Source organism: Tasmannia lanceolata, unplaced genomic scaffold (genome assembly GCF_043159265.1).
Source record: "Tasmannia lanceolata isolate RefF3 unplaced genomic scaffold, GAP_Taslan_0.1 ptg000002l, whole genome shotgun sequence".
Taxonomy (NCBI): domain Eukaryota; kingdom Viridiplantae; phylum Streptophyta; class Magnoliopsida; order Canellales; family Winteraceae; genus Tasmannia; species Tasmannia lanceolata.
The window spans coordinates 28,689,440-28,709,959 of NW_027518679.1; the positions used below are offsets into that span (position 1 = coordinate 28,689,440).

Genomic DNA, 20,520 nt, shown 5'->3' on the forward strand with positions numbered 1-20,520 from the left:
TCTATATTCCACGTTGCAACCCCTCTTTATTGTACTCCATTTCTATTAAAGACAAAATAAATGCTAAAATCTCTCATCTATATCTATAAACGGAATTTTGTACTAATGTTTCGCATTCTACACCTATAAAAAAGGAATTCTACACCTCAACGTTTGGTATTCTATTTTGGGTTGTTTTGCTCTTAAGTTATATTAAAAAATATTTCAAGAATATAATTTTTCGTCGCCCCGTGCATCGTACGGGACAGAAAATGCATTTAATATGTTTAAAAAGTTTTCCTTAAAAAACGGAGTATTTTTGTCATAATAAGTTTTAAGCGAAGTGGTAAACCGTGAACCTAAGTGTTATTTTGAAAAAAACGTCGTTTAAAATGAAGTTTTGCTAACTATGCTACGGGTCCAATCGTGTGTGTTTTGCTTGCATGTTCTACCAATCTTCATGAAACATATTATTGAGATTCCATTCTTCTAGATGGCTGATACAGCAAGAGATTTGTTGGCAATTTAGGAATGGTGCTCAATCTCTTTCTCTGTTCTCTTTCTCTATCTCACTTTTCATCTGTGGGCCAAAAATGTGTATCATTCAAGCATCACTGTTGACCTCACAGAGAGCCAAGCATGAAATCCTGCCTATAAATGCTAGCAATACTTCATATCATCCATCAAACAATTGAGAACATCTCTCTCTCTCTCTCTCTAGATGGGTTATGCTGGCATATTTCAGGTGGTTTTGGTAGTGTTGCTGATCTCAAGGTTTTGGAAACTTTTCAAAGTTTTCTTATGGAGGCCTTATTCCTTAACAAAATCATTTGCGAAGCAAGGAGTAAGAGGACCACAATACCTATTCATATCAGGTTCTCCAGAAGAAATCAAGTACTTGAAGAAGAATGAAGAGGAGCTGGTAATGGATACTCACTGTCATGACATCACACCTAGGGTCTTACCTCACTACTTCAAATGGTCCTCACAATTTGGTTTGGTCACACTCTCTTCCCTTGTCTGTTATTCTTTTATCTGGTTGTGATTCAGTACCAAATGGTGAGTTCCATGCCTATGAAAAAATAAATGGTGGGCACTCTCTCTCTCTCTCTCTCTCTCTCTCTCTCTCTCTCTCTCTCCTTGCACAAATGGTCAAAATGGTAGAACCAGTGTCTCAAAATGTTGAGGCTCGCCAAAACACGGCCAAACCAAATTCTATCCGATTCAGCACAACGCAGCGAGTACTTGGCTGCATCAGCTAGTACTTGGTTGACCCGGTCATAAATTGAGAGTCAAAAGATTTGATTGACTTTATGTAATTTTACAAACAGGGATTACGAGGCGGGGCGGGCCTGGGCCAGCCCCATCTCCCCCTCACCCCCGCTTCAGGGATTTTTTTTTAATCCCCATCCCTGCTTAAATTGGGAAATCCCCACCAGGATTCCCGTTTTCTCAGGTGTAATTGCCAGCCCTAGGATTCTGTGAGTATGTATGCAAAATTATGTTCATGACTTGGGTGGTTAAGACTTAAGAGTCATGGTGCTCATATATTTGCGTAAAGGATTTGTGCCTAGGTAGATAAATGAATATGATTGTTCTTTGAGGTTCCTCATGCCCTTCTAGGGATTGATTGTAGTTTAATTTACCTGGCAGGAGAGAAGTTTTTTTACTTTTTTGGGACAGAACCAAGGATCTGCGTAACTGAACCTGAGCTGGCCAAAGAAGTACTGTCAAACAAGTTGGGTTTCACCAAACGCAAGCCATCGCCTTTAATATCAGCCCTGGTGGGGAAGGGATTGGCTATGGTCGAGGGATTGGAATGGGTTAAGCATAGGAGGGCTCTCAACCCTGCTTTCAGCATAGACATGCTCAAGGTGAGATTCCTATTTCCCCTCTAAAGTCTTTTATCATGACTATTAAAACAATTGTATATTTTATCAATATGTTAAGCTCAATGTCAGGTTGGTACCCATTTTTTATTATCTTAATAGAACACTTGTATAGTGTTTTAAGATATTAGGCTAAAGAGCAGATAGGTACCCATTTTCTGGTCGTATTATCCCTCTTTCTACACCATTTCATGACTGTTGACTCACTTGTCAATTGTCTTAGATGTTGGGTTTTCTTTTTTTCATTATATTTCTCTTACTGAGACTTTCTTTTATGTCGATAACGTCTTGAAGTTGAAATAGACAAAAAATTGGCAAGCCAATTGATTAGCATTAGGCTGTGTATTAAATTTAATCTCAAGGTCAGATACCAATCTTTCTTTTCTCACAAAATTTCCTCTTTAAATCCGTTCCATGACTCTTAGAACAAATATAGACTGCTCGAAGATGAAGAGGTAGTATTAAGACTAAAGTTCAGAGGTCATATAAATAGCAAGTTTCTTTTTCTTAACGCTTTTTATGACTATCATTAAAAAACTTGGGTAATGCCTTGACGAGTTGGGCTTGTATTTACCATTTTTATGGCTTGGTAAGCATGAACTAAGTCATTAAAAATGATTTAGAAATGGGAAATGATAACTCATGTTCCATCTCTTGATAATAGCACTCCTCACTTTATTAAACACTTCGTCGTTGGCTGTTGATAGCTGTTTTGAGAATTATAGCAGCCTTTAACAGCATACTATAGAAGTGCAAAATGAAGAGAGGAGGCACCGTTAGTAAAACAAGAGAGGATGGATATCACTTGCATCTACAAAATCGTGAAAAAAATAATCACCGCACAATCTATCCATAATATTAAAACAAAATCTCCCAACACTTTACAGAACTACAAGCTAAAAATATCAAGCATGTCTGCATCAAGGGCTTGTATTTGCTCTAATCTCAAGGATCTCAAAAATACCCAATTTTCTTTCTAAACCGTTTTCTTGTTTATTACAAGTCTTATTGATTGACATAAGTTGTTGGGTCTAAAAAATACTCATTTTCCTTTACTTTGTGGTTAACTATTTCAATCTTCCTAAGGTGAAGCAAAACCTAACTGTAAAGGGCAATGATTTGGTCCTAGACACAGAGACATGACAATCCTGACTCGTAGCGAAGCTTTTATCATGTGATCTTTAATCGGATGACAATAAGAAGTGAGACCCACTTTCTGATCTTTAATCCTCCATGGATTTTCATTTGATAGGTGATGACCAAGAGAATGGCATCATGCACTTTATCGATGCTAGATCGGTGGCAAGATGTGGTGATTCAAGACAAGGGGCAATGCAAAGAAATAGAGATGAATATCGAATTGGAGGAGCTGACTGTAGACATAATCTGTCATACTGCCTTTGGCAGTAGTTTCAATAAAGGAAGGGAAGTCTTTGAGGTGCAAAAAGAGCTTCAACAATTGGCCATAGATTCTAGTACTGATATCGTCATCCCTGGTAGCCAGTAATTGCCTCACTCCCTTTCTATTTTGAATATTTCAAATCCATGTGGTAAACACAATGCGTATATTCAATTTTATACTAGAGAAGTACTTTAAAAGATAATATCTGAGACAATTTTAAAATTGCAGCTTTTGAATATCCCATGGACTCTCATGAAATGTCAGTGACTGTCTGTGGACTTGGATTTGAATGCATGAACTCTCAACTTACGGGGATTTCAACGAGGTCTTTTTAGAGTCACGGACAATCAAATTAACAAGAGAAAGTAATAAACCTATTCGTCCTCTCTGATATATTGGCCAACAAAACAACCCATTTTCCCTCTCAAGAACATGAGATTTAATAAGAAGATAAAATCTCATATCTTATTTTGATAAAACTCAAAAAACCTGGTTTGAAAAACCAGAGAAAAATACATAATCTCCTTCACTATTATTCTTTCTCCTCCTTACTACCGTATCTCCTCTTCACTATCACATCTCCTTCAAATAAAAAAAGGGAAAGATGAAAAAAAGGGAAACTGTGGCCCATGTGATTTCAGTCGCTAGGGTTTCAGAGAGAGAGAGAGAGAGAGAGTTGTCTGCTCTTCCATGAGTAGAGAAGGGCGTTAGGGTTTCTATTGGGAGGAATTTCTTGCGGAGAATTCCGTGTTAGGGTTTCAACGAGATGGGAAAATTTTTCTTCAACCGCATTAGGGTTTGATCTTCTTGCAGAGAGATGGGAGGAATTTCTTTCAGCACAGTTAGGGTTTGATCTTCTTGCAGAGGCTTGCGTGGAAAACATCGGTGTGAGGGAGAGGCGTGAAAGAGAAGATGGATCCATGATGCGCTTCGAGGAGTTTTTCAAGTTCCACCTATTTTAGGCGAACTTAAGATGGCCCGTTTTAATATATATGCGTGACTTTTAAGTCCTGACAAGCAAAATGTCCGCATTTTCCCCAAACTTGCCACTAATGGCCCATTTCAAAGTCTTCGGAAAAAAGCGCGTGCGACTAAGGCTGGACTCGTCAAGTTCGCAAAAGATCACCTAAATCTGTCCTGACTAACCCCCCCTAAACGAAGACAGAACCAACCATGTAGTGTGGATAGGGATGGAATCATGTGTAAATGATACAATGAATTATGGAATTGCTAGTTATGGTTATTTGTTTTGAATAATTGCTTCCATTCTTTGCGTATTAACTTCTTTTTTTTTCTTTTTTTGACATATTTCTTCCTTTATGGCTACTTTGGTGGTGGTTTATGGTTGGTTTGTGGTGGTTTATGGGTGGCTTGGTGGTGGTTTATGGGTGGCTTAGTGGTGATTTATGGCTGGTTTGAGGTAGTTGGCTGGTTTGTTATCTAGTGTTGTGACCTAGTAAAATGGATGATGCTTCGTTGCTCGCTTCTGTGTTTGATGTTGATGAAGTATGTGGCACATCTTCAAGGTTTGTTGAGGACGCTGTGTCGCAAGTATGCGGCCTATTGATAAATGATATTGATGAACACGCCTTCATTTTAGGTGATCAAGGGGAAGAATTAAATGATGGAAACCAAGTAGAAGATTAAGGGGAAGATTTAAATGAAGGTAACCAAGTAGAAGATGGTGAGGAAAGGAATGACGAGAAGAGTGTAGACAAAATGCCATTTGTTGGGCAGGAGTTTGATAGCTTTGAAGATGCCTACATATGTTATAATACCTATGGCTTGAGTAAAGGTTTTGGAGTGCGAAAATCTACTACAAACAAGTCGACCGGGACAAATGAAGTGATATTCAGAAAGTATGTGTGTGACAAGGAGGGGAAGAAAAATCCTAATGACAAGAGACAGGCAGGTAAGGAAGTGATTCCGCGTCGCACTGTTAGGTTTGATTGTTAGGCGAAGATGGCGATTAACTTGAAAGGCAAGAAGTGGATAGTGTCAGTCTTTGAAGACGAACATTCACATGAACTCACTTCTCCACTTAGAAGACGCATGCATCGTTCACACAACCGACTATATAAGAAGGAGACTGTTAAAAATTTGATGGATAGTTACCATGGAATTGGGTTGCAGGCTGCTGGAATTGCAAAAGTCATTAATGTCCAATCCGATGGTGCAGATGGTGTTCTCTCACCACAGCAAGTGCAGTCCCATTTGAGATTGAAGAAGAAAAATAATATGGGGTTAGACGCTGGGATAGTGGCCGACTGTCTCCAACGAAAACGAGCTGAAGAGCATGACTTCTTTTTTTCTATTGAGTTGGACTCAGAGTGTACATTGAGATCTATGTTCTGGGCTGATTCGAGGGCCAGAGAGTCTTATATGACTTTCAGCGATGTGATTGTCTTCGATGTGACTTATAGGACCAATATGTATTTGATGCCCTTTGCACCATTTACATGGGTCAACCATTACAGGCAATCTACATTGTTTGGATGTACACTCCTCGCTGATGAGACTGAGGAGACCTTCACTTGGTTGTTTAGGCAGTGGCTGCAATGTATGCATGGAAAAGCTCTAGGAACTATTATTACGGATATGGATTTGGCTGCGAAATGCAATTAAGAATGTATTCCCTAATACACATCATCGGTTTTGTTCTTGGCACATAACAAAGCACTTAGTTGAGCATGTTCCTGCAATGAGAGAGGCAGATGGTGACTTTCCAAAGGATTACTACCATTGGTATAACACGGGTGATATAGATGAATGTGAGATGGAATGGGGAAGATTATGTTTGAAGTATAAAATTGATGAGAATGATTGGCTAAGTAAGATGTGGGAGCTAAGGATTCACTGGGTCCCAGCCTATTGGAAAGGTACTTTCACTGCAGGCATGACTTCTAGTCAGCGCAGTGAAAGCATGAATGCTTTCTTCGATGATTTTGTTAACCAGAAGACTTCTCTGCGTGATTTTGTTGATCAATATGAGAAAGCGCTTGCTGACCATCGTAGGAAAGAAACAGAAGAGGATTTCAAGTCAAAAAATTCAAAGCCGACAATGACTACAGGTAGCCCATTGGAAGATGATCCTGGAAAATACTATACAAGGACAATTTTTGGCCTTTTTTTGGCTAAGCTTAATGGTAGTAGATTATATTGGGGTAAGAAACATAGTAAAATTGGCAACGAGACTACCTTCAATGTAAGAAGGAAACGTGGGGATGATGAAATGTCAAAAGAGTATATGATTGTGTACAACGATTCCGATGGTGTTAGTGCAACTTGTGATTGCTCCATGTTTGAGACTTCAGGTATATTATGCAAGCATATTCTTGCCGTATTTGACCAAAAGCAATTAAATTCCATTCCCAAGCGTTACATTCTAAGAAGATGGACAATTGATGCTAGATATCAGTTGTTGGGTGGAGAACCTACAAGTCAAGTAGGTAACGAAGGTGCAACCCCGTTTAGAAGGTGGTCTGTAATGGCAAAATGACGAATAGTGGATGAGGAACTCGATAATGACGACTTTATTTTAAAGAAGTTAGATGAATTTTACTCTGAATTGGTGGTTGAGATTGAGCAGAGAAAGAAAGAGAGGCAAGTTCACATACCAGTATTGGCTAGCCAAGTGCAGTCTAACTCTCTTCCCACTCAAGTACCTGGGATATGTATTCGAGACCCCGAAGTTGTTAAAACCAAGGGCTGGCTAAGGGAAGCATCACGCTTGAAGTCTTCATTAGAGCTCTCCCAATCCAATATGGGGAAACAGAAGTGCGGAGGTTGTGGGGAGTTGGGACATAATCTAAGAACCTGTAAAAAGAAAGCCAAGGTTTGATCTTCAGTTCTCCTCGATATGCACTTACACTCTTTTTTCCATGTTGTACTTTTGTCTCCAATTATAAGTAAATTTTTATTGGTTCTAATAGATGAGTGCACTGGAGGAGGAGGAAGAGGAAGCGGCGGAAGACGAAGATATCGCTTCGTGAAATGTATGGATGATATTGTAATAACATGCTTCGCATTTGGTACGTTGACTTTGTTATTTTCCTCTTCTTCATTACATTGCTTGTACAGTGTGCCTGATTTTCCTTCTCTGTTTGATTTCAGGCAGATGCTATGAGCTTCATAAAGGTGGCAATAGATTTGAATAAGATGTTGTGATTTCAAACATTGGTGTTATTTGGATGTTTTGTTCCATTGGATGTAATGTTCCCACATGAATAAATGTGCATTTTGGATTAAATGTTACCACATGATTCACATGTATATTTTGGATTAAATTTTCCAACATGATTCACAGGTGTGATGTATTGGTTGTATTTGTTGTTTATTTCAACATTGCAATTCACAGGTGTAATGTAATTTTTTATTTCAAGTAATCTGGGCCAAGAGATGGATGTATTGAACTAGAACTTTATTGAATATAATTATTATGAAATTTCTATCATCTGGGATTCTCTACAAATTAGAAGCAGAAAGTTACAATTATTCGTCTCAATGCCTGTGCCTGTGACAGTGGCGAAGGCTTGACTTGAAAAGGAGATCATATGTACTCAACATGCTTGGATATATATTAATGAAGAATTTATATGATGGGTGGCCGTGAAAACATGTGAAGTCTAAAAATACTAGGTACGGCCCACTTTTTCTTATGATCCAAACCGTTCATCTGTTTGGGCACAACGTAAATAGGTTGTGCCCCAAAAATAATTTCCATTGGATGATCCTAACCCTCCGATCTGAACTGATCTGAATATGGAGATTTCCAAAAATCATTTATGGAATCTTCTACAAATCGGAGGGTTACGGTCATCCTATGGAAATGATTTTTTGGGCACAACCTATTTCGTTGTGCCCAGATAGATGAACGGTTTGGATCATAAAAATAAGTGGGCCGTACCTATTTAGACTTATATTCTCTTCTCTTCTCTTTTTTTCCCCTCTTTTCGTACATGAAAAAAATGGTGAAACTAGTGTTTAAAAATGCGGATGCTTGCCAAAACATGGCCAAACCCAATCATAATAGATTTGGTGTCACAGACTTTTGATTGACTTTGTAAGGCAAAACACGGACCAAGATAAAGAACACGGCCAAGGTAAATGGGGTTAAGTTCTTAGAAAGGCGTTTCAAAATAAAAAATAAAAAAATGCCCAAAACTTTAAACATAATAAATCAAAACAGGGAGATGATATCTGCTTAATTAACCATGTTTTGATAATGGGACGAACTCACCTCGTTTGTTTTAACCAGCTGCCAAAGGCTACTCCAAATTTACAATCATGTAAAAAAAAGTGAGTTCGTCCCATTATCAAAACTTGCTAAGACCAAGAGAGACATATAATTGTGATGCAAATCTTCTAATCAAAATTCAAAATATATACCTTTGTTGGGGCCATGAGTGTGTCAACGGGCCAGTCAATCTGTCTTTGAAAAGTTGGCTAAGGCCAAGCTCATTGACCATTTGTCAAAAGCCAGCTATTTATGAAACGTTGCCAATTAACTTAATGGTAATTATATAGAGTAATAGCTTTCTTCTACTCCACCCAAGATTAAACATCCAAATGCTTTTTTCTACATGGTTTTTGTGTGTGAAATTACATGGTACTCTTATATTTGTGCTAATCTCTAGAGGATTTGGGTTAGATAAATGAATATGATTGTTCTTTGACTCTAGTTTAATTTACTTTGCAGGAGAGAAGTTTTTATACTTTTTTGGGACAGAACCAAGGATCTGCATAACTGAACCTGAGCTGGTCAAAGAAGTATTGTCAAACAAGTTCGGTTTTTTCACCAAACCTAAGCCAAGGCCTTCAATATCAGCCCTGATGGGGAAGGGATTGGTTATGGTTGAGGGATCTGAATGGGTTAAGCATAGGAGGGCTGTCAACCCTGCTTTCAACATAGACAAGCTCAAGGTGAGATGCCTATTTCCCTTCTAAAGCTTTTTCTCATGACTATTAAAACACTAGTACATTTCATCAATATGTGAAGCTCAACATCAAATTGGTATTAAGTTGTTATATATTGAATTTAAACCCCAAGGTCAGATGCCCATCTTCCTTTTTCACAAAATTTCCTCTTTAAATTTGTTCCATGACTCTTAGAAAACATAGACTGCCTAAGATGTAGGTGTGGTATTAAAACTAAAGCTCAGAGGTGACATAAAAAACTTAACCCTTTTCATGACTGTCATTAAAACAATAGTGAATTTCCTTGAGGAGTTGGGCTTGTATTTACCTTTTTTTTATGGCTTGATTGATAAGCATGAATTAATTGATTAAAAATGATTTTGAAATGGGAAATGATAATTCATCTGACCTTTGATCGGATGGTAATAAGAAGTGAGACCCACTTTCATGATATTTAATCCTCCATGGTTTTTCTTTTGATAGGTGATGACTAAGAGAATGGCATCATGCACTTTATCGATGCTTGATCGGTGGCAAGATCTGGTGATTCAAGACAAGGGAAAATGTAAAGAAATAGAGATGAATATCAAATTTCAAGAGCTTACGGCAGACATAATCTGTCATACTGCCTTTGGTAGTAGTTTCAATGAAGGAAGGGAAGTCTTTGAGGTTCAAAAAGAGCTTCAAAAATTGGCCACAGACTCTAGTACTGATATCATCATCCCTGGTAGCCAGTAATTATCTCGCTCCCTTGCCCTTTTGAAAATTTTGAAATCCATGTGGTAAACAAAATACGTAGTTTCAATTTTATAATAGAGAAGAGCTTTTACATGATAATATCTGAGACATTTTTTAATTGCAGGTATCTTCCTACTAGGTGGAACCTTCATATATGGAAACTCAATAGAAGAATGAGGAATACACTTGCTCATATAATAGAGAGTAGGCTAAATTCCAAGGACGAAAACTATGGGAATTATCTACTTGGGTTGATGATGGGAATGTCAACAACTGGCTCCAATAGGAAGAAAGGGGACCCAAAGCTAAACATGAAAGAAATCATGGATGAGTGCAAGACATTCTTCTTTGCAGGGCATGATACCACAGCTAATCTACTAACTTGGACTATGTTCTTGTTAAGCTTATCCCAAGAATGGCAGGAGAGACTTAGAGAAGAGGTATTGAGGGAATGTGGGATGGAAATTCCAGATGCAGATAAGCTCAACAAATTAAAATTGGTAAGATGATTTTTTATTTTTTCTATTTTTCACCGACATAAAGCACAAACTGATAAGAACAAAGGGATGGAAAACAATATCAATACAGCTTAAAAATTACAGACTTACAATAGTTCTGTTTATTTTATACCAAGCACAATGTTGATAAATTTTGTAGGTGAACATGGTAATTATGGAAGCCCTGAGGCTCTATGGTCCGGCGATTTATATGACCAGAAAGGCATCCAGTGATATGATGTTGGGGAACTTGATGATCCCAAAGGGCACTGTCATAACAATTCCGTTGCAAATAATTCACACAAACAAGAAATATTGGGGTGAGGATGCAAATGAATTCAAGCCATTGAGATTCACAGATGGGGTCTCAAGAGCAGCGAAACATCCGAATGCTCTAATGCCATTCTCTCTAGGTCCAAGAATCTGTATTGGGCAGAATTTTGCATTGTTAGAAGCAAAGATGGTGCTAGCCATGATCCTTCAGAGGTTCTCCTTCACACTCTCCCCACAGTATAAACATGCGCCAGCAGAGAAACTTACCCTTCAGCCAGAGTTTGGTCTTCCTATTCATCTAAGACCTTTGGGTGTATAAAAAAGGAACAGACTCTTCAGTCTTAAGTTGCATTTATAGTATATGTACTGCTTTCATTCTTTTCTACATGTCATTAGTTATGTAAAGGGCCTTACCAGTTGCCCCAACGGCTATCCTGTTAAATGGAACTGAAATGTGGTCTCCTCTCTAATAAACCCTTTTGTCAATGTCATTCCTATAAATTTTGCTTGTTTAATTGATGAAAGCTCTTAAGATCGTGTCACGGAACAGCCTTTAGCTCCATGTGAAATACACCGTGGATTTTGGGACATGGTATTTATAGTTCCTAAAGCAATTTGTGGTTTCTTTTAACAAAAATGTTTCAAACTTCATCAATGGAAGGAATTACATTTTCGCGGCTTTATTTATGAAAATTTATAAAAATTGATAGACAAAGATATGCAATGGCTTTCAAGACGACATTATTTTTCAAAAATGATCTTGAAGTGGTCATTGCCAAATAGTTTGAAATTTTTAGCAAATCCTAGATGGCTCATGTTAACTTACCAACTTCTCCAAAAGCTTAAGCTGTTGGAGAAAGGCGTTATTTATCTTTTATACTTTAACACTCCCCCGCACATGTGGCCCACTTGGCAAACACGTGGCAAATGTGGTCCCACTTTGGGCTGACCATCGCATGTGGATTTTTGCTATCCGGGAGGTTTGAACTTGAGACCTTTGGCTCTGATACCATGTTAACTTACCAACTTCTCCAAAAGCTTAAGCCGTTTGAGAAAAAGGTGTTATTTATCGTTTATACTTTAAAAGCTCAATCCAGCCATACGAAGGCCACTCAGGAGAAAGAAGAATTCGAAGCAAGGAAGTATGACTCACCTTCCACACCACTAAGAACAAGACGCAAGCTAATAGTCTGATATCATTTCTTGGTTAAAGCATTTGAAATGTCTGTAATCATCAATCAGATTAGTTCATTTCTGATATTATAGGCATGTTTCACGGCATCGAAACAGACCCTTAGGGGTGGGAACGTTGTACAAACTACCCTTCTCTTAAGATATTAAAGAGGGAAGGATACGTGGCAGAGGAAGATAAGATGTGAAGAAGCTGAGACAATGCAAGTAAACAAGAACGGGAATGCATCTATTATTGATGGTTTGGGATTTAGTTGTAGCTTTCACCTTATCAGAAAATTGAAGTATAGAAACACGAAGATGAAAGGAAGAAGAGGAAGAGGAGGAGGAGCTTGAGAGGCTGAACCGCAAGAGGAAGAGGAGGAGGAGCTTGAAAGGCTGAACCGCCAAGTTTCTCAAGCCCCAATGGATAAGAAATTTCTTAATCATCTTCTATAAAGGAAATCCAAAGTTCCGAAACTTGCATTTGAAGTACATTAAGTGGAAGTTTCTGCTGTGAAAAACCCCTCTAAAATAGAGATCTCAAATTTCAATGGCGAACCAAAATGAAGTAGACAAACACAAGCAATCACAAGAAGACATAAAAGATTTATGTGGTTCGGCAATGCCTACATCCACGGCGAGACGACGAGAAACTCCACTATAAGAACAAGAGATTACAAGAGAAGATTGGAAAAACAATGGCTGATACTTGTTGCATCTCTCTATTTTTAATGGTGGGTTGAGAGTATTAGGGATGACTTAGATGAAACAAATAGAATGAACTTAGGTCTGCTTTGAGGGAGACCTAAAACCTCCATTAAACATAGAAAAGTGATGGAAAACGCCCCTTCTTCACTAAATGAAAATTCAACATTTAGAAAGACTACCTTGGTCAAACAAGTAATAAATCTATAAAACTTAGCAACTAATATCAATAAAATCTCCTAGTCACATCTCCTATAAAATATCAAGATAACAACGAAACTCTTCAATTTCTATCAACTCTGATTGTCTATTATTGAGACTTATTCAACTCCTAAAAACTTGCAAGATAACTCAATAAAGTCTCTTAATCACGTCTCCTATAAAATATCATGATAGCAACCAAAACTCTTCAATTTCTGTCTACTGTTATCGTCTATTATTGAAACTTATTCAACTCCCAAAAATTTGCAAGATTACTTCTGAATAAATGGTGGTGCTGACATAGAATTTTAGCGCAGCAGATCAAGCATGGAAACGCAGCCGAAGCCCACGATCCGAAAATTGCCCGAGAATCCACGAGGGAAGAATAAGGATCTTTGAATACACTAGGAAAGAAGAGAGAAGAAAGGAAGAAGAAAAACCTTAGAATCCACTAGGAAGAAGAGAGAGAATAAGAAGAGATAAAGAGTGAAATTTTATTCGAATATTCTTGATTGATTCTAACTCACATTTACAACCTCTTATTTTAAAGAAATGCAATACATGTGAGAGAGATCTAGAATCCTATCACAATAAGAAAGCATCTATAATTAGAAGTGTAATCATGCCAACTAAAATCCCATATTAATTCTAGTAAAAAAGTAGAAAGAAAGTTACTAATCTACCACTAATATCCTACATCAGTCCCTCCCACTTGAAAGAACCTCGCCCTCGAGTTTAGACAAAATGAAGAGAACAAGCTTAAATTTAAGCCCGGTGTAGAATATATCTGTATAGATGAACTTGTCGCTTCGACCTCGAATTGAAATCCTTTGCATCGAATTAGATATTTCCATTTGCTTGCTAATCCGGCATGTGTGGACAAAAGGTTGGACTTCATTCAACTAGAAATCAAGCCCTCAATAAACTCTTTAATCTTGGGTAGTTTAGGTAGAAAAATGACTCATTAAGGATTATAATGGTCTTAGTAGCTCATTTTGATTTAAAGTTGCATCAAATGGATGTGAAAAAGGCCTTCCTCAATGGTAATTTAGAATGGTAATTTAGAAGAATAGTTATATATGAACCAAACTGAAAGGTTTCTGTTTGAAAGTGGGAGTCACAAGGTTTGCAAATTAAAGATATCTATATATGGACTAAAACAGAAATCCCGTGGTGGTACCTTAAGTTTCCTAATGTGATTGTACATATCTTAAAGTCAGTGCGAGTGGTTTTATCTTTTGGTCCTATATGTAGATGATATTTGCTGGCTACTAATAATTTAGGAATGCTATGTGAAGTGAAACAGGTCCTAACTCAAACTTCGATGTGAAGGATATGGGTGAAGCCTCATATGTTAATGGCATTGAAATTCACAAAATAGATCTCAAGATATCTTGAGACTATCTCAGAAGGCCTATGTTAAGAAAGTTTTGAAAAGGTTTTGGATACAGAATTGTTCACCTAATATAGCACCTATCCTTAAAAGGTGATAAACTCAGTGAGTCACAATTCCTAAAGTATGATTTGGAAAGATAACAGATGAGAAATACTCTCTATGCTTCAGCGGTTGGTAGTTTCCGAACATCGTTTACGCTGTAGGGTTGCTAGGGACTTACCAGAGAAATCCATGGATGGATCATTGGACCATTGCAAAGAAGGTTTTACAGTACTTCCAGGGTATATAGGATTACAGGCTCATATACAGACGGTCGGATCACTCAGAGGTGATCAGATATTCAGAATCGGACTTTGCCGGGTGTCATGATACTAGGAAGTCAATATCAGGGTATATCTTCCTATTAATTGAGGTGCCATTTCATTGAAAAGTGTGGAGCAATGGCTGAACACTTCTTTTTTTACGGAGGCAAAGTTCGTTGCGTGCTATGAGGTAACTATGCTGACATTATGGTTGCGGAATTTTACCGTAGGGCTTATGATTGTGGATTATATCTTGAAGTCATTAGTAATTTACGGTCGTAATTCTTCCAAGGTATTCTTTTCTAACATGGATTTCCTTAAAGTTAGAGAGAAGATTCTTAATCAAGTGGCTACTAAGAACATTTCTACTATACAGTTGACAGTGGATCTCATGACTAAAGGGCAGTTGCATATGGAACATATGGATCATATGGGTCTTGTAGTAATTAGTGATTAATTACATTTTGTCACTTTTAGCTGCAACATAAAGTGGATGATTTTGTTTACATGTTTTATACATGTACATTACATAAAGTGTGTACGCATTAAGGTTTGATAAAACAGATTGCCCCTAATGACAGATAAAGGTGGACATGGGCATTCGCAAGCCTATTAAATAAAGTTTCAAACCACACATAAAGTGTACATTAGTGTGAATCTGTGCATGTGATACATTGAAGGTATCATTTCCTGTTGGAGGTGTATGCCGCTATGATTCGTACATTTGAGATACACTATAAGGGTGTACAATAAAGATAAAGTTAAAGATATTTTGGATTGAAGATTTTCTAAAACTGTGGCCATAAAGTTTTCAAAATAAGTATTTAAGACTCTAAGTTGCTTTGTGAATATATACCAATGTGGACCAAGTGGGAGAATGTTGGCATTTTTTGTGTGGCCCACGTTGGGACCCACACAGGAAAAACGTTTTGGATTCTACTAGAGGGCTTATCCACTAAAGTTGTATTTACAAAGGGAGTCTATAGATAAGTCCCAAAGTGATTTTAATTAATAAAAGACTAAGTGTTTGAGGTGTGGTGGGAAGCAAAAAACACACAGTCCCAAATCCTACAAATATGTGTTGTTCTTTATGGAAGAACATGCGTAGTTTATAACTGAAGTTTCCATACTCTGAGAGGAAAATTGTTCCTACGATTCCAACGATCGAGCCCTAAGATCTTCTACAGATTATAAGAAAACTCTTTCATTGTTGGTGGCGCATTGAAGTTTGTGGTTTCAACCGTCGGTTCAAGGGAATTCACAATCATAAGATCTAATCGCCATGGCCAGAGGTAAGTTCCGCATTAATTACATAGTAATTTATGGTTTAACACATTGTACTCTAACCTTATGACCATGTACTTGTTTTAGTATCATGGCCCACTTATTATATTTACCTTGGTAGCATGTGCATGGATAGTGATACATCCGCCCCCATTTCTTGCCAGGTACTACTCTTTTTACACTACAAGGGGTGGCACAAGGAAGAAAAGGGCGTGGATATATCAATTCCGTATATGATGTAGTGAATGAATGAATCTCACTAATATAGTGTTCTAGTTCTAGAAGAGCAGGTAAACCCAAATATCCCTTGTCCCCACGAGTTTTTACAGTACTAAAACAATCATGACCACATGTGCAAGCCAACTGTCTAATCCTTAGAGCCCCGCGTATGGTCTCTCTCCATCTCTCTCTTTCTTTTTTCTCTAGAAGGGAGAACGAAGCACGGAAGTACTAGGTAGACTGTAGACATAAGTTTCATTGAGACATGTGGACCCACCCTCACAGGAACTTCTCTATCACTTGACTAATAGAAGGACGAGATTTTTTTTTTATTTGGAAAAAAGACGAGAGCTCTCTAGTGACAAGCGGGCAAGAAGATAGAGGGCATGAAACTCCAGATTGCAAAAATCAATTTGAAATTGACCAAATCATGGTCAATTTCACCATTTTCTTTATTTTCTAAACCGGATCTTTTTCCCCTGAAAAACATGTTGTTTGAAATGAAGTTTTGCTAGCTATGGGTCCAACTATGTGTTTCTTTTGCCTGCATGTATTACCAATCTTCTAGAAATATATTATTGAGATTCCGTCCTTCTAGATGTGTGACACAGGAAAAGATTAGTTTGACAACTTAGGAATGGTGCTCCCTCTCACACTGTCTCTTTCTATGTCTCTCTTTTTGTCTGTGGGCCAAAAATTTGTCATTCAAACATCACTACCGTCCTTACATAGACAGCCAAGCATGAAATCCTGCCTATAAATACTAGCAATACTTCATATAATCCATCAAACAATTGAGAACATCTCTCACTCTATAGAGATGGGTTTTGTTGGCATATTTCAAGCGGTTTTCGTAGTGTTGCTGATATCAAGGCTGTGGAGACTCTTCAAAGTTCTCTTATGGAGGCCTTATTCCTTAACAAAATCATTTGCAAAGCAAGGAGTAAGAGGACCCCAATACTCATTCATGTCAGGTTCTTTAGAGGAAATCAAGAGCCTGAAGAAGAATGCAGAGGAGATGGTAATGGATACTCATTGTCATGACATCACACCTAGGGTCTCACCCCACTACTCGAAATGGTCCTCACAATATGGTATGGTCATACTCTCTTCTCTTCTATTCTCTTATCATGTTACAAAATGGTTGGTTTTACGCCTATCAAAAACGAATGGTGGGCATCATCTCTCTCTGTTTTTCCCCCTCTTTTTGTACATTAAAAATGCGGATGCTTTCCAAAACACTGCCAAATCCAATCATAATAGATTTGGTGTCAAAGACTTTTGATTGACTTTGTAAGGCAAAACACGGACCAAGATAAAGAACGCGGCCAAGGTAAAATGGGGTTAAGTTCTTAGAAAGGCGTATCAGACTAAAAAAATCAAAAAATGCCCAAAACTTTAAACATAATAAATCAAAACAGGGAGCTGATATCTGCTTAATTAACCATGTTTTGATAATGGGACGAACTCACCTCGTTTGTTTTAACCAGCTGCCAAAGGCTATTCCAAATTTACAATCATGTAAAAAAAAGTAAATCTTCTAGATTTGTGTAGTCAACTTATCAAAATTCAAAATATAAACCTTTGTTGGGGCCATGAGTGTGTCAACGGGCCAGTCAATCTGTATTTGAAAAGTTGGCTAAGGCCAAGCTCATTGACCATTTGTCAAAAGCCAGCTATTTATGAAACGTTGCCAATTAACTTAATATAATGGTAATTATATACAGTAATTGCTTTCTTCTACTCCACCCAACATTAAACATCCAAATGCTTTTTTCTACATGGTTTTTGTGTGTGAAATTACATGGTACTCTTATATTTGTGCTAATCTCTAGAGGATTTGGGTTAGATAAATGAATATGATTATTCTTTGAGATTGACTGTAGTTTAATTTACCATGCAGGAGAGAAGTTTTTTTACTTTTTTGGGACAGAACCAAGGATCTGCATAACTGAACCTGATCTTGCCAAAGAAATACTGTCAACCAAGTTTGGTTTTTTCACCAAACCTAAGCCAAGGCCTTCAATATCAGCCCTGATGGGGAAGGGATTGGTTATGGTTGAGGGATCGGAATGGGTTAAGCATAGAAGGGCTGTCAACCCTGCTTTCAACATAGACAAGCTCAAGGTGAGATGCCTATTTCCCTTCTAAAGTTTTTTTTCCTCGTGAGCCTATTTCCCTTCAAAAGTTTTTTTTCTCGTGACTGTTAAAATACTTGTACATTTCATCAACATGTTAAGCTCAATGTCAGATTGGTACCCAGTTTTTGCCTTATAAGACTTGTAAAGTCTATTAAGATCTTAAGCTCAAGAGAACATAGGTACCAATTTTCTTTGGTCTTATAGTCACTCTTTCTGCACCATTTACACGATGGTTGAGTCACTTGTCTGTTGCCTTAGATGTTGGGTTTTTCATTTTCAATATATTTCCCTTTCTATGACATTTTTTTATGTTTAACATCTTGAAGTTGAAACAGATAAAAAATAGATTCCATTAGTATTAACTTGTGTACTGAATTTAACCTCAATGTCAGATATCCATCTTCTTTTTTCACAAAATTACCTCTTTAAATCTGTTTCATGACTCTTAGAAAACATAGACTGGGATGTAGTTGTGGTATTAAAACTAAAGCTCAGAGTCTGAGATGATATAAAAAACCAAGTTTAATCCTCCATGGCTATTGCTTTTCATTTGATAGGTGATGACCAAGAGAATGGCGTCTTGCGCTTTATCGATGCTTGATCGGTGGCAAGATTTGGTGATTCAAGACAAGGGACAATGTAAAGAAATAGAGATGAATATCGAGTTTCAGGAGCTGACTGCAGACATAATCTGTCATACTGCCTTTGGTAGTAGTTTCAATGAAGGAAGGGAAGTCTTTGAGGTGCAAAAAGAGCTTCAACAATTGGCCACAGATTCTAGTAATGATATCATCATCCCTGGTAGCCAGTAATTACCTCAGTCCCTTCCTCTTTTTAAATATTTCAAATCCGCGTGGTAAACAGAATCCGTAGATTCAATTTTATACTAGAGAAGAACTTTACATGATAATATCGACATTTTTTAATTGCAGGTATCTTCCTACTAGGTGGAACCTTCATATATGGAAACTCAATAGAAGAATGAGGAATACACTTGCACATATAATAGAGAGTAGGCTAAATTCCAAGGATGGAAGCTATGGGAATGATCTACTTGGGTTGATGATGGGAATGTCAGAGACCGGCTCTGATAGGCAGAAAGGGGACCCGAAGCTAAACATGAAGGAAATCATGGATGAGTGCAAGACATTCTTCTTTGCAGGGCATGATACCACAGCTAATTTACTAACTTGGACTATGTTCTTGTTAAGCTTATACCCAGAATGGCAGGAGAGACTCACAGAGGAGGTATTGAGGGAATGTGGGATGGAAATTCCAGATGCAGATATGCTCAACAAATTAAAATTGGTAAGATGATTTTAGATTTTTTTTATTTTTCCACATACCTAAAGCACAAACTGATAAGAAGAAAGGGATGGAAAACAATATCAATACACTTTACAAATTACAGACTTACAATAGTTTTGTTTATTTTATATTAAGCACAATGTTGATAAATTTTGTAGGTGAACATGGTAATTATGGAAACCCTGAGGCTCTATGGTCCGGCGATTTATATGACCAGAAAGGCATCCAGTGATATGATGTTGGGAAAGTTGATGATCCCAAAGGGCACAGTTATAACAATTCCGTTGCAAATAATCCACACCAACAAGAAATATTGGGGTGAGGATGCAAATGAATTCAAGCCATTGAGATTCACAGATGGGGTCTCAAAAGCAGCAAAACATCCTAATGCTCTAATGCCATTCTCTCTTGGTCCAAGAACCTGCATTGGGCAGAATTTCGCAATGTTGGAAGCAAAGATGGTGCTAGCCATGACCCTTCAGAGGTTCTCCTTCACCCTCTCCCCACAGTATAAACACGCGCCAGCAGAGAAACTCACTCTTCAGCCAGAGTTTGGCCTTCCTATTCATCTTAGACCTTTGGGTGTATAAAACAGGAACAAACTCTTCAGTTTTAAGTTGCATTCGTAGTATATGTACTTTGTCATCCTTTTCTACATGTCATTAGTTATCTTAAAGGTCTTACCAGTTGGCTGGGCTATCCTGTTAAATGGAATTGAAATGTGGTCTGCTCTATAATGAAGCAATTTGATAGTGTATTCAAATAAATTTTGCTTGTTTAATGGATGAAAACTCTTAGAGAATCATGTCCCGGATTAGCCTTTAGCTCCATGTGATGAAATATGCTGTGGATTTTAGGACATGGTATTTATAGTTTCTAAAGCAATCTGTGGTTTTTAAAAAAGTATCAAACTTCCCCAATGGAAGGAATTACATTTCACAACTTTATTTATGAAGATTTATAACAATGGATAGCCAAAGATATGTAACGGCTTTCAAGATAGCATTATTTTTCAAAAATTATCTTGAAGTGGCCATGGCCAAAATAGTTTCAATTTTTCTAGATAGCTCAATCCAGCCATACCAAGGCTACTCAGG

At 37.6% G+C, this 20,520-nt stretch overlaps 2 protein-coding genes across 2 annotated transcripts; both read left to right on the forward strand.

The window, feature by feature from the left end:
* Nucleotides 1–700: 700 nt before the first annotated feature.
* LOC143883628 (cytochrome P450 709B1-like) lies at nucleotides 701–11,013 on the forward strand. The gene is made up of 5 exons (XM_077386975.1): nucleotides 701–974; nucleotides 8,969–9,192; nucleotides 9,670–9,920; nucleotides 10,049–10,424; nucleotides 10,582–11,013. The coding sequence occupies exons 1-5, from the start codon at nucleotides 701–703 to the stop codon at nucleotides 11,011–11,013; spliced, it is 1,557 nt and encodes a 518-aa protein (XP_077243090.1).
* Nucleotides 11,014–16,743: 5,730 nt separating this feature from the next.
* On the forward strand, nucleotides 16,744–20,240 carry LOC143855719 (cytochrome P450 709B1-like). The gene is made up of 5 exons (XM_077365816.1): nucleotides 16,744–17,068; nucleotides 17,878–18,101; nucleotides 18,673–18,923; nucleotides 19,048–19,423; nucleotides 19,582–20,240. The coding sequence occupies exons 1-5, from the start codon at nucleotides 16,795–16,797 to the stop codon at nucleotides 20,011–20,013; spliced, it is 1,557 nt and encodes a 518-aa protein (XP_077221931.1). The 5' UTR covers nucleotides 16,744–16,794; the 3' UTR covers nucleotides 20,014–20,240.
* Nucleotides 20,241–20,520: the final 280 nt, after the last annotated feature.